Here is a 25,251-nt window from a genome sequence, read left to right as displayed (position 1 = left end):
CAAAGCTGACCAAGCAGGCTTTCTACCTGGAAGGCAAATTAAAGATAACACAAGAATAATCTTGAATATAATTGAACATATTCAAAACTCAAAACTCAAAAAGGGGGCACTTTTATTATTGGATGCTGAAAAGGCCTTTGACCGACTAAACTGGAATTTCATCATTGAACTATTAAAGAACCTAAGATATGGGGGGAAATTCATTAAGGGAATACAAGCCATATACACAGAACAAAGAGCCAAAATTAAAATTAATGGAGATATGACTGAAATGTTTCCAATACAGAGGTGTGTGAGACAGGGATGCCCCCTCTCACCCTTACTATTCATACTCGCAATAGAAATCCTAGCAAGAAAACTACGTCAAGATGATGACCTGATTGGTATAAAAGTGAAAAACCAAAAAATATAAAATAAAGTTATTTGCAGATGACATTATTTTAATGTCAGAAGATCCGCGGAAAGAATTTCCCAAAATGATATGCCTGGTCAATCAATTTGGATCAGTTGCGGGTCTTTCAATCAATCTACACAAAACAAAAATATTAGCGACAAAGTTAAGCAATAAAGAAAAAGAAGAATTAAGTCAAGAAACAGGAATTGAAATAGCTCTCCAAGCAAAATATTTAGGAATAAACATAACAATGAATAACAAAGATCTGTATAAAAATAATTAGGAAAAAACCTGGAATAAAATAAAACATGATCTGAAAAAATGGATGAATCTGGATATCTCTCTCCTAGGACGGATAGCTACAATAAAAATGAGTATCTTACCTAGACTATGCATCTTGTTCCAGAACATTCCAATTGACATCAAGGAAAAAGAATTTACGAATTGGAATGCTGAACTTACGAAATTTATTTGGAGAGGGAAGAAACCGAGAATAAAGATGAAAGATTTACAAGACACTAAACAAAGAGGAGGACTGGCTCTCCCAAATCTAAAATTATACAGGGAAGCAGCTATATTGATTTGGTTAAGAGAATGGATCCATCTTGACAATCAAAGTCTCATAACTCTGGAAGGAGATAGTTTAAAATTTGGCTTACATGCATACTTAATTTATGGGAAAGTGGCAGAAGACTCAAACTTTAATAAACACCGAATTAGGAAAACTCTGATGAATACTTGGAACAAATATAAAAAATTCTTTTACAGAAAATTAGCACAATGGACCTCAATCCAGGAAGCTTTCAAACAAAGTGGAAATTCAAAGGGCAGTAAAAGATGGCCAACATATGCAGAAATACTCAAGAAAACACAAGATAACCTCCAACTGAAATCAATGATAGAAATAAACCAGCAGGGCTACAACATCAACTGGTTTGAATATGCACAAATACACCAACAATATCAAAAAGATGTGCAAACAGGATTTGAAGAAATAAACAATAAGGGCCAATAAGACATATATAGCCTTGACGAAAATGGTTAGCAAATGTGCACTAGACTGGTTCACAAAGAAAGTACTCACCAGCTGCATCCCACTGAGTTCATCTACCAGGGTCATGTTTCCAGACATAATCTTCTTCAAGGAATCATTGAACTCACTCAGCTGTTCGAGGGTTTCCTTCTTGGTTTCTTCATATTCATCTGTGTCTAGTTCCTCTCTGATGGAGAGCCAAGAGTTAAGATTGGGGAGAGATCTTTAAGATACTGATACTGATGATGTTTCAGACTATTCTTACAGCCTCATCAGGCTAGCGTTTTAAAGCAGACACTCCCACTTTCTTGGCGTCTTCCGCCTCCTGCAGAACTCTGGGAAATGTAGTTTGGGATGGGGCCTTTAGACGTGTCTGCTAGAGAGGTTCTCGCCCTACAAAACTATATTTCCCAGAGTTTTGCAGGAGGCAGAAAATACTAAGAAAACAGGGTGCTCATTTTAAAATGCTGGTCTGGTGAAGCTCTTTATGACTACAACAGTTACACATTTCAACAGTTACTCTTTACTTTCCCATTATTCAAAAGAAACTGGTTACGTTACCCCCTCCCCATCAATCCAAATAATATTTCCAAGCTCAACATGCAAGCATGAGGGCTATCCACAAAGTAGGTTACGTTTTGGATTTTAAAAAGGACAAAGTATTGGAGAAATCATTTACCATATGCAGCTGAAAGACACATCCCAATGCTACAATCTCATGTAATCCCCATTGAAATGTAGGCACATTTCATATAGATAAATGAGTTTGAAAAGTACTGTTCCAGTAAATTCCCCGCTTGTGTCCTCAGCTCTTCCCCCTTCTCCCTTCCTGCAGCGTAGCTAAAACACTGCGCTGCCAGCCACGTCCCATTGTTGGAAATGGAGGAGAGAGGCGGCAAATTTACTGGGGCAGACCTTTTCAAACTCACTTATCTATATGAAATGTGCCTACATTTCATTGGGGATTACATGAGATTGTAGCATTGGGATGTGTCTTTCAGCTGCATATGGTAAATGATTTCTCCTATACTTTGTCCTTTTTAAAATCCAAAACGTAACCTACTTTGTGGATAGCCCTCGTATATACACAGTATCCCAACCACAACCAAAACAACTGCAGTCTTAAATGTACAAAAAGATTTCCCATTGTCCATATGGTATTACAGAACCTTTTCTAGCATAGTTATTTCCCAGAAACTGTCTATTACCGGCACTCCTCCAGATCTTGCAGTTGCTGCATCAATCTATCCAGCTGCTCTTCCAAGTTCTGTTTCAACTTGCTGGTTTCAATTGTCCCTCTTGAAGCCATTTTCAACTATTCGCATTACCGACTTCTGCGAGAGAATCAAAACATACTATGCTGAATAATAACCAGCTAAAGTTATAAAGGAAGGCAGCATAAAACTACATTGTTTGAGTACAAAGGTCAATATTTACTATCTTTCTTATTTGAATATGCCCAACCTCTTTGACAATCTCAAGCAAAACAACATACTTGGGATGTTTATTGCAAAATAGCTTATTGAGGAAGCAAAATTATGCTGTGTCCAGGTTGGTTCATCAGGTGCTCTGTTATGGCTGACTTGTCTGGTTGAATTAGTCTGCAGTCACTTTCTTGTTCCTTGATTCGTGTTTGGGCAATGCTGCGTTTGGTGATCCCTATGTCGACTTGTCCATAGCTGCATGGTATATGGTAGACTCCTGAAGAGGAGAGAGGATCCCTCTTGTCCTTTGCTGAACGTAGCATTTGTTGGATTTTCTTTGTGGGTCTGTAGACAGTTTGTAGGTTGTGTTTCTTCCCCAGTTTCCCTGTGTGGTTAGTAGTTCCCTTGATGTCTGGTAAGAACATTTTACCTCTGCATGGATCTTTGTCTTGACTCTGGTGGCTTGTTCTTGGCCTTGCAGCTCTTTCAATGTCTGTGGTGGAGTTGGCCTGTGGAGCCCAGTTTAGGTAGTTCAGTTCTCCTTGGAGGAGGTGGGGTTCGCAAATTCTTTTTGCACAGTCTGCCCAGGCTTTAATTATGCTTCCTTTTTGACCTGGGTGATGGTTTATTTATTTAGTTATTTAAAATATTTCTTTTCCACCCTTCTCACCCCGAAGGGGACTCAGGGCAGAGCAAAACTGTTGGATTATGGTTGTATGTGTATGAAATGTAAATCAAGTGTTTTCTGCTGTTTTGCAAGAGTGTGTGTTTCGGTAATGAAACAGTTAACAGCAGGCTAATTTTGACTGACAGCCTGTTGTGATTGCTATGACCTATCAGGCATGGTTTCCGGCCTTTGGAGGTCGGAACTTCCTTTGTACTGAGGAATGTGCTTTCTTATCTCTGTGTGTGTTGAGCTGGTGCTTGCCGAGGCGAGAGGCGAAAGAGAATGCCAGCTCAGAGCGATGGCTTTTGCTATGCTTTGTAAATATGTATTATAGATATTGAATAAATGTTTGGACTTCAGACTACTAATGTGTTTGAGTCTGACATTGAAGAGGAATTGGTGTGGCAGACGATTGCAACCAATTCATCAGGGTGCTGGAGAAGATGATTGATGGAGTCTGAAGAAACCCACCAAGCACGCACCCCTGACCTCCCCACACTGACAAGGGTTATGGGCCCAGCACACTTCCGCTGCGCAGTGAGGAGAAATATATATATATATACGGCAAGCATTCCATGCCGGGACATAAAACAATTATAAATATACTCAAACATTAAAATCAGTTATACTTTAAAATCAGCTGTTTAAACCAACTCAGGACACCATGGTGGCTCTGATCAGCATAGATTTCCTATTATTGCCTCATGGCACTGCCCCAAAGGCTTGGTCCCACAGCCAGATCTTTACTATCTTTCTGAAGGAAAGGAGGGAGGGGGCTGATCTAATCTCCCCAGGAAGGGAGTTCCATAGCTGGGGAGCAATCACTGAGAAGGCCCTCATGATTGTGACTTTATTTTATGCCTTTTAATTTTCATTTGAGTGTTTTTCGGTATTTGATATTATTGTATGTTCGTTTTATATTTGTAAGCCACCCCGAGTCCCCCTGGGGAGATGGAGGCAGGGTATAAAATATTATTATTATTATTATTATTATTATTATTATTATTATTATTATTATTATTATGACACAGCAACAAGATAGACATGCTGGATTTCGTATCACAAAATCACAAGTCGAACACTTCCCAAGTGTCTAGGACTGTGTGATGTATTTTCGGATGATGCGTGCAGATCCCAGTAGGGTGGCCTTTTGCAGTTGACAGATCGTAATTTTGTCAATGTCTATTGTTTCCAAATGCCAGCTGAGATCTTTTGGAACAGCACCCAGTGTGCCCATCACCACCGGGACCACCTGCACTGGTTTCTGCCAGAGTCTTTGAGGTTCAATCTTGAGGTCCTGATAGCAGCTGAGTTTTTCCTGTTGTTTTCCGTCAATGCAACTGTCACCTGGGATGGCGACATCAATGATCCAAACCTTTCCACAACTGTGATGTCTGGTGTGTTGTGTTCCAGAACTTTGTCAGTCTGGATTCGGAAGTCCCACAGTATCTTTGCATGCTCATTTTCCAATACTTTTGCAGGTTTGTGATCCCACCAGTTCTTTACGGCTGGGAGGTGGTATTTGAGGCACAAGTTCCAATGAATCATTTGGGCCACATAGTTGTGCCTCTGTTTGTGCAATTTTCTTACAGCAGCTGCCATTTATTTTCCAAGCCCAATTTAAGGTGCAGGTGCTTACCTACAAAGCCCTGAACGGTTTGGGACCATCCTACCTCTGTGACCGCATCTCTGTCTACTAACCCACGCGTTCACTTCGGTCATCTGGAGAGGCCCTGCTCGTGATCCCACCTGCGTCGCAAGCGCGGTTGGTGGGGACACGAGACAGGGCCTTCTCCGTGGTGGCCCCCGACTCTGGAACACCCTCCCCAAGGATCTCAGACAGGCCCCTACATTGGCAGTCTTCAGAAAGAACTTGAAGACCTGGCTGTTCCAATGTGCCTTCCCAGATTAATAGGAAATCTCCAATACCAAGTCCCATAAGCACTTTATTAGAATTAAGATCGCATATCGCACTCTGCACTTGCCCTATAAGCCTTATATATCACCTGTCACATCAGCACTTTTAATCTTGTACCCATTACTCTGGCCCGGCCCAGTTCTATTGCGTTTTAGTGTATTGTTATTGCTTGTGGTTTATGCTGTTTTAATTCTTTTAATTTGCCTTTGTTTGTATTGTTATATTGTGTGTTGAGGCCTTGGCCTTTGTAAGCCGCATCGAGTCCTTCGGGAGATGCTAGCGGAGTACAAATAAAGTTTAATAATAATAATAATAATAATAATAATAGCTGAGGATATGATCAATGGTTTCGTCAGCTTCCTTGCACATTCTGCATTTTGGGTCATCAGCTGATTTTTCGATCTTGGCCTGAATTGCCTTTGTCCTGATGTCTTGCTCCTGGGCTGCAAGGATCAGGCCTTCTGTCTCCTTCTTCAGGGTCCCATTCGTGAGCCAGAGCCAGGTCTTCTCCTTATCAGCTTTTCCTTCAATTTTGTCAAGGAACTTTCCATGCAATGTTTTGTTGTGCCAGCTGTCAGCTTTAGTTTGTAGTGTGGGTTTTTTTGTACTGATTCTTTGTCTGCTGTGCTTTGAGGAGTTTCTGATTTTTGACTTTATTATTATTATTATTATTATTATTATTATTATTATTATTATTATTATTGATGGTTGTGAGGCCGCCCAGAGTGAGACGGGCAGGAAACAAGTATGGGAAATCAAATAAAAAATAAATAAATTGCAACATCCATACTGGCTTGAGGCAGGCAAGAGTTCTTTCCCCAACCCTGGACATTATTCCACAGATATATATAGTTAGATTCCAACAGACCTCACAACCTCTGAGGATGCCTGCCATAGATGTGGGCGAAACGTCAGGAGAGAATGCTTCTGGAACCTAGCCATACAAGCGACTATTTATAGATAGCTTTTCTTCTGAACCCAAAAGGCTCTTCTGTGTGATTATTGATTGAGGATCGATTTCCCTCGCCTGCTCTGAATGCGGAAGGGCCTTTTGTCCTTCAGACCCTCTTCCTCCCACAACCACGGCATTAACCCTTTCCGCCCGGTTCCCTGCTCCCATCCTTACCTCCAAGCCTTCCTCTTCCTCTTCCTCTCCTTCCTCCTCCTCAGCCTCCACCTCTTCCAATCACATCCTCCCTCCAGGCAACGGGGTCTTCTGTACGGAGGGGCGTGGGGGAAGCTTTTTGCCAACGGACGGAGGCCCACTTCCTGGTTTCGTAGCCAATGAGAGGACGCGCTTGGGTACAGTGGCGATAGGATTCCCCTCAGCCGTTTCAGCCGCATTTCTCAGTTCCGGCCCTGAAGTACTTTCGATTCTGAATCTCTCCGGAAGGATATTTTCCAGGTACGGAAATGACTTTCTTATTGGATTTGGGCTGGGAAGAAGGAGCTGAACAGATCTTAATATTTATAAATATTATCATTCTTTATTAATTAATAATATTAATAATAATAATATTTAATTTTTTCTCACTTGTTGAAATTGTCCATTTTTACAGTCTGTCTGTTAATATCATTGTGTCTTCCTTTCTGGGTGAGCCTCAGCTTCAGCCCAAAGAAAGGAAATGATTTTTTTCTGAGCCTGTGATAATATATATATATATATAGATTGAAACAACAACAACTCTTTATTGATTAGTCAGTTTTGACCATATCAAAACATGTAAAACATACAAAACGTACACCCTTACCCATACATACAGTAAAACCATGTAAAAACAAGGCATCCTGGCCTACTAGCCTACCAATCCACTCCTTCGTAGTTGTGCAAGTACAGAATAAAAAGATTAAAATTAAGATGAATTATTCCCTTAAGGTAAGGTTTAAGTGGGCTAAGATCAAGTGTAGATAAAATATATGGAAAGACAGGGAAAAAATAATAATAATATAAAACTGTATTTATTTATTACATTTATATCCCGCTCTTCTCACCCCGAAGAGAGCAGCTTACTAATCAAATGTACATACAATATACAGTAGAGTCTCACTTATCCAACACTTGCTTATCCAACGTTCTGGATTATCCAACACATTTTTGTATAATCCAGAAGCTGCTTCAATCACATTGCCATTCACTTTGTAAGCTGTATATAGCTCTGCCATATATATATACAGTAGAGTCTCACTTATCCAGGCCTCGCTTATCCAAGCCTCTGGATTATCCAAGCCAATTTGTAGTCAATGTTTTCAATATATCATGATATTTTGGTGCTAAATTCGTAAATACAGTAATTACAACATAACATTACTGCGCATTGAACTCCTTTTGCTGTCAAATTTGTTGTATAACATGATGTTTTGGTGCTTAATTTGTAAAATCATAACCTAATTTGATGTTCAATAGGCTTCTCTTTAATCTCTCCTTATTATCCAACATATTCGCTTATCCAACGTTCTGCCGGCCCTTTTATGTTGGATAAGCGAGACTCTACTGTATATATCTATACTGGCTTGGGTACCCGACGTTGCCTGGGTTATTTGAAAAGGTCCATTTTTAATTGTACAAATTGCATAAGGTTGTGGATGAATTAAAACCCAGTTCAAAGCAGGTATTGTGGATTATCTGCCTTGATATTCTGGATTCTATGACTGTGTGGAAGGGCCCTTAAATATATGGCAGTGTAGACTCAGGGCCCTTCCAGACAGGTGCTATATCCCAGGACTTGATCCCAGGTTTTCTGTTTTTATTTTTGTATATCCCTGGATCAGAAAGCAAAGGTGTCACAATCTCCGCCACCCACATAGACAATTCTGGATATTTATTATACCTACTACTCCTTTATTGGGAGCTCTCAGTGGCGCAGGAGGTTAAACTGCTGAGCTGTTGAACTTGCTGACTGAAAGGTTGGCGGTTCAAATCCGGGGTGAGCGCCTGCTGTTAGCTCCAGCTTCTGCCAACCTAGCAGTTCACAGACATGCAAATGTGAGTAGATCAATAGGTACCGCTTCAGTGGGAAGGTAACTGTGCTCCATGCAGTCATGGCAGCCACACGACCTAGAGAGTGTCTAAGGACAACACCGGCTCTTTGGCTTAGAAAAGGAAATGAGCACCAACCCACAGAGTCAGACATGAGCAGACTTAATGTCAAGGGGAAAACTTTAGCTTTAGGAACATTCTTTTGCTCTTTCCAAGGTCCTAGTGATGGCAGAAATGTTTGAGTCATTTTACCATTTGATTGTATGATACCGCTATGGGCCTGTGTACTGCCATTGTCTTCTAGTCTTGAGAACACTCATAGACAATGACTCATAGTAATATTGGTACAATTTTTTTTTTCCTGTCATTATAAATTGGACTGATGTAAAAGAAGAGTCTAGGCTCCCACGTTTCCTGAAGATCTGTTCGCAATGTTACTACATCCCTAGATATGGCTCAATGGAAATATGTCATTATTAAACTTGTACTGATATGTGGTGTCCATCCTGTTGGGGAGCCTGCCTACTTGTGAGGAAGATTGTCATTTGTGTCTGCGGAAAAAAAGATCCTGTAAGAATGGAAATCATGGCCATTTCAAGGCTAGGCTTAGTGGCTATCAGGTGTCAAATGTCCCAGATATTTCAGAGAAAGGAACTGGCTTTAAAACCACCTCTGAGGATTTCTTGCCTTGGTACTCATCATAAGTCAACCAGTGACTTGAAAGCACAGTGTGTGTACATACATAAGAAATAAGAGCATTTGGGCTTTTTCGTGGAGGGGAAATTGACTCCAGTCCCCAAACAGTTGCATTCCAGAATCAAAGGGTAGGGAATTCCTTTCTGTTCAGGGGCGAAATTGGGTGCTGCGTTACAGAATCAAATGGGGAAAGGAAGGGAAAAGAAGGGGAAAATGTCAGCAGGTGGGGTCAGGGATGCGTGCTGGGTGGGTTTCTCCAAGCTCCATCGATCATCTTCTCCACCAGCACCCTGATGAATTGGTTGCAATCGTCTGCCACACCAATTCCTCTGTTCAATGTCAGACTCAAACACATCCATAGTCTGAAATCAAAAGATTTATTCAATATAATACATATTTACAAAGCATAGCAAAAGCCATCACTCTGAGCTGGCATTCTTCTTTAACCTCTTGCCTCGGCAAGCACCAGCTCAACACTCACAGAGATAAGAAAAACACATTCCTCAGTCTGCAGGAAGTTCCGACCTCCAAAGCCGGAAACCATGCCTGATAGGTCATAGCAATCACAACAGGCTGTCAGTCAAAACTAGCCTAGTGTGATGCCTCATGGGCCTTGTAGTCCTGTTCCTGGTACTATCGTGGCAGATGAAGAGGAAAACATGGGGTTTTCGCCGGTTCAACAAGAGCCGGAGTCCCTTCACCTGCCGGATGTTGATGTTTGCCCTCAAGAATTCAGTAAACCAGGCCTTGGGCAGTACTCCCCTCCGTTTCCCAGGAAGGAATCTTATTCTAGAGACAGAGGAGTTAGAGAAGCTAATCGGAGAAGCTTAAGAATCACTGCCAAACAACTGGCTGATTAAGTCTGCTTCCCTTGGGAAATTCTAAGGAGTAATGCATCTGGACAGAGTGGGTTTCGCTTCTCGTTCTCTAGGGAAAGAGATTGTTGGCGGGAAAACGAGACCCAATATAGGGGTTTGGCGCGAGAGATTCTTTGCGGAGTCAATTGATCAGCTTTAGGAGAGAGATCGTGTGTGGACTTCGTAACCCCAGTTCCTTGCTTCCCGGATCAAGTTTTCGAGCCTTGCCTTGCAGTTTAACCTTGCATCTGCCTTGTGATGTCTCAGAGACCCTTGAGCCATGACACCGCAGCCATCATAGATCAAACTGAAGAGGATATGGGTTTTTTCCCAACTTAGCAAGATTCCATTCCATTCCAGATGTCCCCTGTTGACAGTTTGGTGCCAAAACTAATTACGGAAGCTCTTGAATCAGAGCCTGGTTCCCCAGACAGTGTTGTGTTTGATAGAAAGTCGTTTCTCAAAACACATCGCTCCCAAAAGGAGTTTCAGAGACAAAGTGCGAGATTAGCGAAGAGAGAGGATTATAATTAAACTGGTTCTCTTGGGAAGATTCAGGGAGGCTTACATCTGGCAGGTTGTTGTCATCAGTCCGTTTCCCTTGGGAAAATGTGGACTCAGACACCTGGTTCGGGGAGTTTTTGAACTTCCATAAAAGTTCTGGGCACAGGCTACCCGTTGCGGTGTCAACGTGACAGTTGGAAGGTTAACATCGCCTCTTGTTCCTGTGAATATCAGCGGCCTGACGGCGCGCTACCCTCGAGTAGACCGGGCGTTGTGTTCCGTTCCCTTGCCAAGACTGGACTGCGTTTCGGTTCCACCACGACCAACCTTGCCTTGCCTTGCTTCCTTGCCTTGCCTTGATTCCCTGCATTGGACATTGAACCTGGAACTTTCTTGAGAGACCTTGCTTTATTCCCCACTCAAACTGCTTGGAAGTTTGAGTGTGTTTTGGTTATTGGATTTGAACACTTGATCTCTAATACTGGACATTAAACTTTATATTGCTGGACTATATTTGACCTTTCCTTAAAGGACTATTGCTGGACTATACACTCTGCTTATTTTTGTTTGATTCCTTTATTGCTTTAATAAAGATATTAGATTGTTTATTGGCCTCCGTGTTGGTTTCCAGTGCTCATGCAGCCTATAGGTGTTACATGCCTGTCTTTCCAGACTGAGGAATCTATTGAATATTTGCATTCAGGAAAAGGTGCTGTCCCAAAAATCCCCGCTTCCAACCTGCTCCTGGTTCTGAAACATCTTACGCCCTTCTCCGCCTGTCTCCGGTTCCCTGCCAGTTCCCATGGCAACTGTCTCCCTGTGGCTTCTCCTGCCATACTTCAAGCTCCACGCGCAGGGCTTGTGACTGCTAATTGTTCTATGCGGCGGCAACAAAAAAGGAGCTTGCGGGACGTTTCAAAATGTGGACGGTGAGATCCAGCACACTTGAAAGCCGGTTTGAAGTCTGGGAACCGTATTCTCCCTCCTGCTTTTATAAAACTCCTCCAAACCTTGCCTTTTCAACTCAGAACACCACCTAACGTGAGCAACGTATAAATAGTTAAAGACCTCAATTCTGTCCTTGGTTCTGAATATCTTTCTATCATGGCCTCTGCAGAGATCAGTCAGTTTTCTCCATGGGTGAAGAACGGATGGAAGCAAAGTGAATTTAGCAGGGTGCCCATCATTTTTAGGGACGGTGCTAAAGGAATCGATGAAGCCATTGCCCGGCACTTTATGGGTCACACATGCCACAGGCAGTTGCATTCGGATACTGGCTTGTAACATTTCCCAGTCCTGGTCTCCTTGTTCAGGATCAGGCCAGGAGAGATCATGTTGGCCAACCAGAATGGTGCCAGGATACAGAAAAACGCTGTAAGAAAGCAATGAACAGGGAATATGTTTAGAGTCGATCCCTTTTTCTTGGGTCACAGGTCACCAGTCATGTCCACAACGACCTCACCTCACTGTTAGGATTTTCTGTATTAGGGAAAACTACCCAAAAACAGCAGCGCATCCAAAATACGCAAAAACAGGATACTTATAGTTTAGCATTCAGCTCACAGCAAGCAGAGTGTGATGTGCCATGTGGTTGTAAACAATTTAGAGCTTCGGAGGCAAAGATACAAAAACAGGATACTTATAGTTGAGCATTCAGCTCATAGGAAGCAGAGCATAATGTGCCATGTGGTTGTAAACAATTTAGAGCTTTGGAGGCAAAGATACAAAAACAGGATACTTACAGTTGAGCATTCAGCTCACAGCAAGCAGAGTGTGATGTGCCATGTGGTTGTAAACAATTTAGAGCTTTGGAGGCAGAGATACAAAAATAGGATACTTATAGTTGAGCATTCAGCTCACAGCAAGCAGACCATGATGTGCCATGTGGTTGTAAACAATTTAGAGCTTCAGAGGCAAACATTTGTGCTGCTTTTGTAAATGACAAAACCATACTCAATACAGCCAGAAGCAGGAGGAAACTATTGCTGAAGTATGGGAACATTTCCAGATAATGCAGCAAGAGTGACATGGTTTCAGTAGCCAAACAAATAGGCAAAATATAGTAATCAATAGGTACAAAGGTAAAACCCTTTCCAACAGAAATGTGACGAGACATCATGATACGTACCAGCTGTCATCACATTGCTTACGGACAGAATCACTGAGAAGTAAAATAGTTCAGGGGTGGTTTTGGCCTGTTGGAGGGGAAAAAAGACATTTTCTTGTTTCTAAATGTTGTTTTCCAGCTGTTTCAAAACTGGATAAGCGTTGCCTGCGAACTCACAAATGAAGACCAAAAGGGAGCTTTCTAATAATACAGTAGAGTCTCACTTATCCAAGACTCGCTTATCCAAGGTTCTGGATTATCCAAGGCATTTTTGTAGTCAATGTTTTCAATATATCATGATATTTTGGTGCTAAATTCGTCAATACAGTAATTACAACATAACTTTACTGCGTATTGAACTACTTTTTCCTGTCAAATTTGTTGTATAACATGATGTTTTGGTGCTTAATTTGTAAAATCATAACCTAATTTGATGTTTAACAGGCTTTTCCTTAATCCCTCCTTATTATCCAAGATATTCGCTTATCCAAGCTTCTGCTGGCCCGTTTAGCTTGGAAAAGTGAGACTCTACTGTATCATGATATTTTGGTGCTAAATTCGTAAATACAGTAATTACAACACAACTATACTGCGTATTGAACTACTTTTTCTGTCAAATTTGTTGTATAACATGATGTTTTGGTGCTCAATTTGTAAAATCATAACCTAATTTGATGTTTAATAGGCTTTTCCTTAAGCCCTCCTTATTATCCAAGATACTCGCTTATCCAACGTTCTGCCAGCCCGTTTAGCTTGGATAAGTGAGACTCTACTGTAATTGCAAAATTGTGAGCATATTCAGCACATTTGGTAAGCCCTGGTTGTGAAACTCAGAGAACTGTTTAGAGAAATACCTGGAAGGGAGACTGCTAAGAGGCTGTATTTTAGAGGAATTGGCATAACCATTCCTTCCCTAAGAAACCCCTTTGAAATTCATGTGGTAAATCAGATCTAATTTGCCAAATAGTCACTGTTGGATGTTTTTATGCTGAATGTTGTTATATTGTGGAATGATATTTTAAATTGTAAGTTGCTAGGAGCATTCTGGTGGAGAGCAACTAATCTAAATCTAATCTAAATCTAATATATCTAATCTAAATCTATCAAAATCTAAATCTAAATCCATAATAAAAGCAAAAACCCATATGTGTGTGTGTGGCATGGATGTCCGCTCACACAGGCAGCCTCCGGCCTCCACAAACAGGCTCTAGTTCCCAGGGTTAAGAATCCAGCAAGTCACTCTTTTCCACTGACATTGCGGTGACAGCGAGCGCCTTGAACATGTATCCCAGCCCCTGCCAATTTCCTTCCTAAACACTACAAACCACCACCAAGGAATGCTTTCGTTTGGGGACCATTTCATCCTAGATTTTGCTTTTTCTTCCATCACAGGCAGGCATCCCAGGGTTCTCCATTGCTGTAGAATTTGCATGGCCCCGCCCACTGCCCTTTCCTTTCCAATCTCTCTGCATAGCAAACAGAGCAAAACTGAGCTGCAACTAAACTTACCGGAGGAGTTTAGGGATTGACTCCACATGGTGGAAGTTGTAGTTCACCCTACATCAAGTCAGAGCCCTGTCACTCCTACTGGGGAATATAGAGGAGTTGTAGTTCACCAACACCCAGAACGCTATGAACCCAAATAATGATGGCTCTGGGCCAAACTTGCCATGCAGACCCGATAGGCCCAGATTTGACTACTGGTGGGTTTGGAGGGGAACTGGACTGGAAGTTGAGGAGTAGGTACTGGGATTTATAGTTTACTTGCAATGAATGAGCATCACACTTGACACACAGAGCCCCCATAACCAATACAACATTTGACTTTTTCATGAATTTAATTCGGCATATGGAGAGAGAAAAAGACAACCCTTTTATCTTGTTACAACAAAAATCTAATTGGGCATGAAGGGGACATAAAGAGGAGTTTATAATTAGCCCTTTGGCAATCAAGGCTAACTGTGGTGAAATCCCACCGTAATGGTGTGAAATTTTATGAGGGTTGAATGAAAAGTAATGCCTCCACCTTTGTAACTCCTCAACAGATGGCAGTTCTGGTCTGCAGCAGGTACTGGCTTGTTCAGTAGACTCTCCTCTACAGTTCCATTTGGTGGGAAGCCTTAACATTGGAGGAGGGCTTATATTCGGGTTGGCTTATACTTCAGTATATACGGTAATGTAATTTAATGGTATCTATTTTTATTTCTGAAATTTACCACCCTCGGCGTATACTGGAGTCAATGTTTTCCTAGTTTTTTTGTGGTAAAATTAGGTGCCTCGGCTTATATTCGGGTCGATTTATACTTGAGTATATACAGTATTTATTTACAGCATTTATATTCTGCCCTTCTCACCCTGCAGAGGCCTCAGGGTGAATAACAGAACACATATACGGCGAACATTCAATGCCGTTATACACAGACAGGACAAGCAACAGATAGAAGTATATAGGCATTTCCCATCTTCGGCTTCCTGGAGGTTGTTCTCGATTCTGGCCATACAACCTCCATCCAAAAACCACTGAACCCAGCCAATGAGGAATCTAGACCAAACTTGGCACACAGACTGAATATTGCCTGCTGTGGATACTGATAGATATTTCGGGGCAATTGCCCCGGGAATCTGGAAATTGCAATAGTTCACCCCCATCCACACCTGCTACACATGCCCAAAATGGCCAACTTATCATACTGGCAGGGTTTCAGGAGGATTCAGCCACGATTCTGGGAATTGTAGTTCACCCACTCCAAACAGAAAACATAACATTAAAAGACAAATAATACCATTCTCAAATGACCCAGGCATCGCCGGGTGCCCAAGCTAGTTAAGAAATAAAGTGAAGTGAAGTGAAGTGAAGAAGTGGTTGCCTTAAGTTGAAAGGTGACTTGAAGACACATTGAGGCATGATAGCTTACAAATCATCATAACTCCTATGTGTCATGCAGGCCTAATTTGCTCTTCAACCTATCGATTTGTCTTTTTGGAAGTCCATGATAGTCACAGACTATTGCACCACCTTTGAGATGAATTGATTCTCTCCCTATCCGCTTTCTTCTTTGTTTGGGTTTCAAAACACGTCTAGAAATACAAAACTTGTGACTAAATGTAATGGCAGCAATGATTACTCACACATTGTGTTGCCAGGGCAGTCAGTGCGGTGGTACAAACTCCTTGGGCAAAAGATGCCACTCCAAAGGTAGAGAAAGCGGTCTTGAGTTCCCATGGAATAGGTTCCAGCATGACCAGCAGCAGAGATAGGCCTGCAGCATTGCAAAGAAAGAGTCCACATAAGGGTCGGAAAGAATGGTTGTCGATACACCTGGAGATATGAAAAGTTATGGAAGTATTTTGAGCATTGGGGTCTTCGGACATTTAGGTCAATGGATGGTAGTGGTGGATCCAGGAACATACCTGTGGCAAAGAAGGTGAAGACGATGCTTCCGACAAGGTTGTACAGAAGGGGCTGGCTGCAGTAGCGAGCAGACTTGGGTCTGAAAAAGGCAGAGTTGAGAAAATCTCAAGTTATTTATTTATTTATTTACAGAATTTATATTCCGCCCTTCTCACCCCGAAGAGGACTCAGGCAGATCACATCTATATATATAAAAGGGTAATGAAATTTTGGCCTAGGACAAAACAACAAAACTACACATCCCAGAAACACTAAACTTGGCAGCACAACCCCTCATCCATGCCTCTGCGTTCATACAACAAACAGAAAAGAATAATAAAGTCCTAATTAAAGGTAGAGGAATAATTGTTTTTATCCAATTGCTGCGAGTTAAAAGGCTAAGCTCTGCCCACTTGGTCTCCTAGCAACCCACGCAGCCCAGGGGACAGGCAGAGTTAGGCCTCACTTAGGCCTCTTCCACACTGCCTATAAAATACAGATTATCTGATTTTAACTGGATTATATGGCAGTGTAGACTCAAGGCCCTTCCACACAGCTATAGAACCCATTTATAATGGACTTCATGTAAGGTAAAACCTTTACCCTTTACCTTAACTACCACCAGTTCCTCAAGACTTTATTTCCCATACCACCAGACTTCGCCACAGCAATGCGTGGCCAGGCACAGCTAGTTACACATATAAGGCAAACATTCAATGCCTTAACATAGAACAAAGACAGAGACAAACGCAGGCTCCGAGCAAACAATCACTTGGTCAGAGTGATTTGTTCTAGCTGGCTGCAGCTGGCTGCTCACCACCCTGCGCCACAGCCCGGACCCATTATTTATTTATCTATCATGTCGGAAGCAAATTGAGGCTTCAGTTCTAATGTACTAGCTGTGCCCGGCCACTCGCTGCTGTGGCGTTGTCTGGTGGTGTTGGTGAGAACTTGTTGAGGTAGTGGTGGTATTGAATGTCTGTTGTATGGTTGTCTTTATGTTTAGTATGCATTTGTCGCTGTGAAAAGGTCCTCCAGTGTGCATGTGGCCGGGCTCAGGCTGCATTGTAGTTGGTGGTCTGTGGTTTGCTCTTCCCCACATTCGCATGTTGTAGACTTCACTTTGTAGCCCCATTTCCTAACATTGGCTCTGCATCTCGTGGTGTTAGAGCCCAGTCTGTTCAGCACCTTCCAAGTCACCCAGTCTTCTGTGTGCCCAAGGTGGAGTTTTTCATCCGGTATCAACCACTGATTGAGTTTCTGGGTTTTAGCCTGCCTCTTTTGGACTCTTGCTTGCTGAGGTGTTCCTGCGAGTATCTCTGTAGATCTTATGAAGCTGTTTTTGGGAACAAGGGAGAGGGCCTTCTCTGCTGTGGCCCCCCGATTGTGGAACTCACTGCCCATTGAGATTAGGCAAGCCCCCACATTAGGAGCCTTCAAGAAAGACCTGAAAACATGGCTCTTCCGTTGTGCTTTTGGAGAGTAACTACTATATACTTCTTCTCTGTTGCTCCCCTCCAATATCTATCCTCTAGACTGCACCACTATCTTATGACCCTGTTCTTTGTGGTTTTTATTGTTATTTCTTTCTCACCCCGAGTTTTAACTTAGTGTTCATGTGGCCCGTCCTTGTTTTATTGTTCCCCTGATTTTGCGTTGTAATGTATATTATTATCTATTGTATTGTTCAATGTGTTATGATGTGTTGTTCTTTTATATTCTGTTATATTGTATTGTTCTGGGCATGGCCCCATGTTAGCCGCCCCGAGTCTCCGTTGGGGAGATGGTGGCGGGGTATAAATAAAGTTTTATTATTATTACTAGCTGTGCCCAGCCACGCGTTGCTGTGGCAAAGTCTGGTGGTATGGGAAATAAAGTATTGAGGAATTGGTGGTAGTTAAGGTAAAGGGTAAAGGTTTTACCTTACATTAAGTCCATTATAAATGGGTTGTATAGCTGTGTGGAAGGGCCTTGAGTCTACGCTACCATATAATCCAGTTAAAATCAGATACTCTGTATTTTATAGGCAGTGTGGATGAGGCCTAAGTGAGGCCTAACTCTGCCTGTCCCCTGGGCTGAGTGAGTTGCTAGGAGACCAAGTGGGCGGAGCTTAGCCTTCTAACTGGCAGCAATTGGATAAAAACAATTCTTCCTGTCCCTCTAATTAGGACTTTATTTTTCTTTTCTTTTTGTTGTATGAAGGTAGAGGCATGGATGAGGGGTTGTGCTGCCAAGTTTAGTGTTTCTGGGATGTGTAGTTTTTTGTTTTGTCCTAAGCCAAAATTTCATTACTCTTATATATATATATAGATTATTTTTTATTTAAGGCATTGGCATGTTGGATGATATCTGAACAGAGGGTGGGCCGGAGATTTCACTGCATTGGTCCTTTCATTACAGGTTCCTACTTCCTAGTGGATATCAGGTGGTGCAATACCGTCTAAACCAAGGGTCCCCAAACTAAGGCCCGGGGGCCAGATGCGGCCCTCCAAGGTCATTTACCTGGCCCCTGCCCTCGGTTTTATAATATAATATATTGTATATACATATAATATTGATAATATTATAATGTGATACAATATAACACTAATAATAATACCATATAATAATATCAATTATATATTCTATATTACATATAATATTACTAATAATATTACAGTATAGTGGTACAGTTCAATATAGTAATATATAATGCTAATATTGTGCTATGCTAATAATATAATATATTGTATGTACATATAATTTGTAAGCCACTCTGAGTCCCCTTTGGGGTGAGAAGGGTATGATACAAATGTAGTAAATAAATGCAGTAAATAAATAAATAAATTTTAGACTTAGGCTCGCCCAAAGTCTGAAATGACTTGAAGGCACACAACAACAACAAGAAAAACAACCCTAATTAACTTGACTATCTCATTGGCCAGAAGCAAGACCACACTTCCCATTGAAATCCTGATAAATGTATGTTGGTTAAAATTGTTTTTATTTTTAAATAATGTATTGTTCTTTCATTGTTCTTCTTGTTGTTGTTGTTGTTGTTGTTTTTGCACTACAAATAAGACATGTGCAGTGTGGATCGGAATTTGTTTGTATTTTTTTTTCCAAATGATAATCCGGCCCCTCAACAGTCTGAAGGATTGTGGACCGGCCCTCTGTCTAAAAAGTTTGAGGACCCCTGGTCTAAACAGTAAAATTTCTCCAGTGGTGTGGGGCGCAGACATCCTGTGATAATGTGGCTGGTCATTTGTGTAAATGTTAAACATTGATGGAGCAAGCACACTCCCCTGAGGCAGGCCATTGTTCTGTTTTCGCCATCTGCTTCTCTGACCCTGGAACGCAACAAAAAAGCTCCTGTTTTGTAGCAGATTTCCTATGAAGCGGATGAGATGGTAGTCCTTTGTGATATTATAATTTTTTCTCAGGAGAAGGCAATGATTAACCCCAAATTAATCCCAAGTTAATAAACAGATATTAGGCGATGATTAACTCCAAATTAATAAACAAGTTAATCCTAAATTAATAAACAGATATTGAAATATTTATGTCATAATTTTGTGCCAGCGTGATTTCGGCTCTTTGCCATGATACATTCCCATTTTGTCTTGTAGTGATACTTCAGATTTAATTTAATTATTGTATAATGGAATACAATATTATACTAATACAGTAGAGTCTCGCTTATCCAACATAAACGGGCTGGCAGAATGTTGGATAAGCAAATATGTTGGATAATAAGAAGAGATTAAGAAAAAGCCTATTAAACATCAAATTAGGTTATGATTTTTACAAATTAAGCACCAAAACATCATGTTATACCTCAAATCTGACAGAAAAAGTAGATCAGTACGCAGTAATGTTATGTTGTAATGACTGTATTTACGAATTTAGCACCAAAATATCACTATATACTGAAAATATTGACTACAAAAATGCGTTGGATAATCCAGAATGGTGGATAAGCAAATGTTGGATAAGTGAGACTCTACCTTATTTACGAATTTAGCACCAAAATATCACTATATACTGAAAATATTGACTACAACAATGTGTTGGATACTCCAGAACGCTGGATAAGCAAATGTTGGATAAGTGAGACTCTACTGTAATACAATATAATAATATTAATTATATATTACAGTAGAGTCGCACTTATCCAAGCCTCGCTTATCCAAGCCTCTGGATAATCCAAGCCATTTTTGTAGTCAATGTTTTCAATATATCGTGATATTTTGGTGCTAAATTCATAAATAAGTAATTACAACATAACATTACTGCGTATTGAACTACTTTTTATGTCAAATTTGTTGTATAACATGATGTTTTGGTGCTTAATTTGTAAAATCATAACCTAATTTGATGTTTAATAGGCTTTTCCTTAATCCCTCCTTATTATCCAAGATATTCGCTTATCCAATGTTCTGCCGGCCCGTTTATGTTGGATAAGTGAGACTCTACTGTAATACAATATCATAATATTAATTATATATTATATATTAAATGTAATATTACTAATAATATTACAATATAATGATATAGTACAATATGGTAATTTAATGCTTATATTATGCTATCCTAATAATATATTGTATGTTCATTTGATTTATAAGCCGCTCTGAGTCCTCTTCGGAGTGAGAAGGGCGGGATATAAATGTAGTAAATAATAAATAAATAAATAAATAAATTTGTCCACTCCCACAGACATTTTGACTCCTTTGGGTATGGAGTTTGAGTGTTCAGAGCGACAAGGGGACAATATCAGGAAAGCAGCTGCTAGTCTCCTTGTGAACTTTTAAAACACATCCATATCCCAAACCCCAAATACTAATGGGGCAGACTGTGGGTTCTGCCTTCTCGAGAACACCATGGGATATTCCGAGTGGCTCTCCATGCGGTCTAGAAGGTATGTCAGCATCTCAAAGGAGCATTGCAAGTGAGACGCATCAACGAAAGCTCTTACCTTAGCAGGATGTGGAGTTGGAGGAGGAGAACTGAGATCCCAGTGGCAAAGATGACAAGCTGGCTGAGAAAAAAGGAGAAATAGAGTTGAGTTATCTCAGACCGGGTTTTGAGGGAGTGGGGACGTGACCTGCCACAGACCCAGTGGTTTAGATTCCATTTGTGTCCCAAAAGTGTAGAAATAACCACTACAACTCTCAGGTTCCCTAGATAATTGTCTAGGACACATGGGAGCTGTCCAAAAATATCTTTCCCATCCCCCATCACATTGTGCAAGAAGATCAGAGTTGCATCAGTTGTTGATCCCTGGAAAGTCATTCTCCTTTGTGAAATGTTGGAGGGCATGCTTACAGTCTGAAGTGGTGGCGCTTTGGTAGGATTCTGCCCATATGGTATGCAGCGTGGGCCAGGCAGAAGTGAATCATAGCTGAACCTGGGAAGAGTCAAAACATCATTTTATAATACTAACAGTCATAATAATAATAATCATCATCATCATCATAATTGTGCGGTTTTCTGGCATTGTATATTTTTGCCGCTTCTGTGACTGTTCACTTGTATTTTGATTCTGTAGCTCACTTGTCGATGGATGTCCAGAATCGGCAGCATCCACCGCGGTCCTTTTTATCCTGGGCGACGACCGAGCCAGTATAGACTTTGTTTTGGTTTGATTCTCCATAATGCTAATGAGTTAGGTGTTCTTAGTTCCACTCCTCAGCCTCTCTGGCTTGGTTGGACTTGCCGGTAGTTACACTACCGCCAGCACAGCCTTCAGTCATCATTGGAGTGGTTAAGCCCCCCCCACCACGTCAAGGTGGCACCGGGCAATTTGGACAGAGAAACAAAAAAACTCATGACCATTCATCATTCACTGCACCCTCGCAGTGATGTTGACCGGCTATATCTGCCTAGAAGATCAGGGGGCAGAGGACTCTTACAAGTCAAACAAGCAGTCAAAAAAGAAGAACATGCCCTGGCAGAATACGTAAAGCAAAGTGAAGAACCTGCTTTGATTGAAGTCAAAAATCAGAAACTCCTCAAAGCACAGCAGACAAAAAATCAGTACAAGAAAACTGCACTACAAACTAGAGCTGACAGCTGGCACAACAAAACATTGCATGGAAAGTTCCTTGATAAAATTGAAAGAAAGGCTGATAAGGAGAAGACCTGGCTCTGGCTCACGAATGGGACCCTGAAGAAGGAGACAGAAGGCCTGATCCTTGAAGCCCAGGAGCAAGCCATCAGAACAAAGGCCATTCAGGCCAAGATCGAAAAATCAGCTGATGACCCAAAATGCAGACTGTGCAAGGAAACCGACGAAACCATTGATCATATCCTCAACTGCTGTAAGAAAATTGCACAGACAGACTACAAACAGAGGCACAACTATGTGGCCCAAATGATTCATTGGAACTTATGCCTCAAGTACCACCTCCCAGCAGTAAAGAACTGGTGGGATCACAAACCTGCAAAAGTATTGGAAAATGAGCACACAAAGATACTGTGGGACTTCCGAATCCAGACTGACAAAGTTCTGGAACACAACACACCAGACATCACAGTTGTGGAAAAGAAAAATGTTTGGATCATTGATGTCGCCATCCCAGGTGATAGTTGCATTGACGAAAAACAACAGGAAAAATTCAGCCGCTATCAGGACCTCAAGACTGAACTTCAAAGACTCTGGCAGAAACCAGTGCAGGTGGTCCCGGTGGTGATGGGCACACTGGGTGCCGTGCCAAAAGATCTCAGTCGGCATTTGGAAGCAATAGACATTGACAAAATTACGATCTGCCAACTGAAAAAGGCCACCCTACGGGGATCTGCACACATCATCACACAGTCCTAGACACTTGGGAAGTGTTTGACTTGTGATTTTGTGATACGAAATCCAGCATATCTATCTTGTTTTCTGTGTCATACAATAAAATAATAATAATAATTTTTAATAATTATTCGCCGATACATCACACAGTTCTAGACACTTGGGAAGTGTCCGACGTGTGACCCAATTCAACAGCCAGCAGAGAGTCTGCTGTGGACTCATCTTGTTGTGTTTCAAATAATAATAATTTTATTTCTTTCCTGCCTCTCCTCACGGCTTTAGGCAGGTTCTTGATTCAAGCAAGGAATTGTTTTGATGAAGATTTTCCTCTCAGCAGAGTGTTTTAATAGCATAACATGAAGGCATTTCTTTGCCTTTTGAACTCCCGCTTATTTGCTATTCTGAGTCTTCTACGCAACCCCCAAAATTCCAAACGACTGGCCTGATCTAGAGACGCGGCCTCATCGCTTTTGCTTTCAAGGCCACAGGGCATGTTAGTGTTATCAGGCTGGAAGCTACTCTCCCTTTCTGCTTCTTGCACCTGAAAACCATCATCAGTAACAACATCATTTCTTCCTGTGGGAAAGCCTCCCTGCTCCTCATCTCCCACAGCAGGAACACTCTGCACCTGAATCCCATAATTCCCATTGGAGTCATCCTGAACCTGAGTCCCATCATCTTGAAACTGCATCCCAGAATCCTCATCAGAGTCACACAAAGGCCGAGTCACAACACTGTGCCACCAGGGCCCTGTGATGAACCATGGGCCTTGTAGTCCTGCTCAGGACATTGTAATCCCTGATGAAGATGAAAACTTGGGTTTTTTACCTTCCCAGTCTGAACTGGATTCCTCTCAGCCAGATCCTTCCCAGGCAGATCTGGAAACCTTGCACCTGCAAGAAAGTTGTGCCCCAGAAGTATGTCAAACAACCCCAGAGCCTACTTCTCCCGTGTTCTTGCGCCGGGAGTTTTGTAAACAACAGAGAAGTTTGGATTCAGCTTCGCGCAGGAGTGCGAGGATAGCAGCTAAGAATGTTGCCAATTAACATTGGTTCTCGTGAGAATCTTTAAGGAGTTTAACATCTGGTCTCAGAGTTTAGCTTTCGTTTCTGATTCCCAGAGAACCGCTTTGGTGAGAAAGTTGGACTCTATATAGGTGTTTTGCCCGCGTAGCAACTTCGCGGAGTCAATTCGTCAGCCTACGGAGCGAGTTGTGTCTGGACAGCGCGCTCCGATTCAAGCCTCGCTTCAGCTCAAGCCTTGCCTTGCTATCCAGCCTTCGCCTTGCTTCCCAGCCTTTGTTTACCTACGGACTTTGCCTTGTTTCCCAGGACTAATCCTTGCCTTGTTTCACGGATTTTACCAAGTTATTCCACGGACCTTGTTCTTGTTCTTAGTTACCTTGTTCCACGTTCAAGCCTTGTTTCAAGTATCAAGTTATTTCCTAGCCACGCTCAAGTTTTATGGACTAAGGACCTTGTCATCTCCCCTCACTTTGCTTGGCAAAGTGAGTGTTTCGGTTATTGGATTACAACTTTGGACCTTAATATTTCTTATTGGACATTGCTTTTTTGGACTAATTCTGACCTTTCCTGAAGGGTCTAATTCGGGACTATTTTCTATACTTGTTTTTATTAACTTTATATATTCCTTCAATAAAGATATTAGTTAGATTCTGGCCTCTGTGTATGGTTATTGGTGCCTCTGCCGCCTGGGTCGTGACAGTTTGACTCCGCCGCCCATAAGCACCAACTAACCGAGGCCAGGATGTCTACCGGAGCCGCGCCGGCTGGACAGCCGCTCAGCTACACCATCAGCAAGGACGAAGTGGACCGCATCCGTGACAGACTCAACGCGCAGGATGGAGAAATAAAAGGGTTGAGGGAGCGCGGAGTTCGCCTCCCGGCCATGGCGTTGCCTACCAAGTTTTCTGGAGAAGCTGCTAAGGTTCATGTTTTCCGCCGCCAATGTCAAGCTTATCTAGAGGCCCGTGATGCCGAGTTTCCCCAAGAAGACATCAAGGTGGCGTGGGTCTACAGTCTTCTAGACGGACCAGCGGCTAGCTGGGCGACGGCCCTGTTTGATCAAGCCTCCCCCCACCTAAGTTCAGCACAACGCTTCTTGGATCACCTTAAGGAGACCTGGGGAATCGAGGACAATTTGGAGGCAGCCGGTCACAAACTCCGGCGCCTCCTTCAAGGAGACAGACCCATGTCTCAGTACATAGCCGAGTTCCGCGTGCTGGCCCACAACACCGGCTGGAACGATGTAGCCCTCAGAGGACAATTTCGGGAGGGTCTCAACATTGAAATGCTGGAAGAAATCTCCAAGGTGGATCCTCCCCAGACCCTCGAGGCACTCATTGATCAATGTTTACGGGCTGAAGTCATGATTGCCAACAGGAAACAATGGGTTCGAGGCCAGGGCGGTAGAGCCGGGGCAAAACCCCCCGCTCCCGCCAGTGTTCAGCCACGTCCGGTGTGGAGACCCCCGCCGCCAACC

The 25,251-nt window shown here is 42.1% G+C and overlaps 3 protein-coding genes across 5 annotated transcripts in view; 1 reads left to right on the top strand and 2 right to left on the bottom strand.

The window, feature by feature from the left end:
• The window catches only part of lzic (leucine zipper and CTNNBIP1 domain containing), a 9,543-nt gene extending 2,840 nt beyond the window's left edge, over nt 1-6,703 (bottom strand). Inside the window, exons 1-3 of the mRNA XM_003228734.3 lie at nt 6,563-6,703; nt 2,636-2,761; nt 1,479-1,614 (exon numbers count right to left, since the gene is read on the bottom strand). Coding sequence (XP_003228782.1) covers nt 1,479-1,614; nt 2,636-2,736 — 237 coding nt within the window. The 5' untranslated portion in view covers nt 2,737-2,761; nt 6,563-6,703. The remainder of the gene's footprint in view (nt 1-1,478; nt 1,615-2,635; nt 2,762-6,562) is intronic.
• Nucleotide 6,704: 1 nt separating this feature from the next.
• The window catches only part of nmnat1 (nicotinamide nucleotide adenylyltransferase 1), a 60,234-nt gene continuing 41,687 nt past the window's right edge, over nt 6,705-25,251 (top strand). The window contains exon 1 of the mRNA XM_062965966.1: nt 6,705-6,841. The gene's annotated coding sequence lies outside the window, so the exon portion shown is untranslated. The remainder of the gene's footprint in view (nt 6,842-25,251) is intronic.
• LOC134294530 (uncharacterized) overlaps nt 9,468-25,251 on the bottom strand; it is a 74,599-nt gene continuing 58,815 nt past the window's right edge. For 2 of the 3 annotated variants that reach the window (XM_062966001.1, XM_062966002.1), the window contains 5 exons: nt 20,926-21,357; nt 15,989-16,068; nt 15,707-15,837; nt 12,599-12,665; nt 9,468-11,842 (listed from right to left, as the gene is read on the bottom strand). In XM_062966001.1, the coding sequence (XP_062822071.1) occupies nt 11,712-11,842; nt 12,599-12,665; nt 15,707-15,837; nt 15,989-16,068; nt 20,926-21,269 (753 nt within the window). In that variant the 5' untranslated portion in view covers nt 21,270-21,357 and the 3' untranslated portion in view covers nt 9,468-11,711. The remainder of the gene's footprint in view (nt 11,843-12,598; nt 12,666-15,706; nt 15,838-15,988; nt 16,069-20,925; nt 21,358-25,251) is intronic. The other variant, XM_062966003.1, reaches the window with a different exon arrangement.

This window comes from Anolis carolinensis, unplaced genomic scaffold (genome assembly GCF_035594765.1).
Source record: "Anolis carolinensis isolate JA03-04 unplaced genomic scaffold, rAnoCar3.1.pri scaffold_15, whole genome shotgun sequence".
NCBI classification, from domain to species: domain Eukaryota; kingdom Metazoa; phylum Chordata; class Lepidosauria; order Squamata; family Dactyloidae; genus Anolis; species Anolis carolinensis.
Note: the sequence above shows the minus strand (reverse complement) of the source record. Positions and strands in the feature narration are given on the sequence as shown.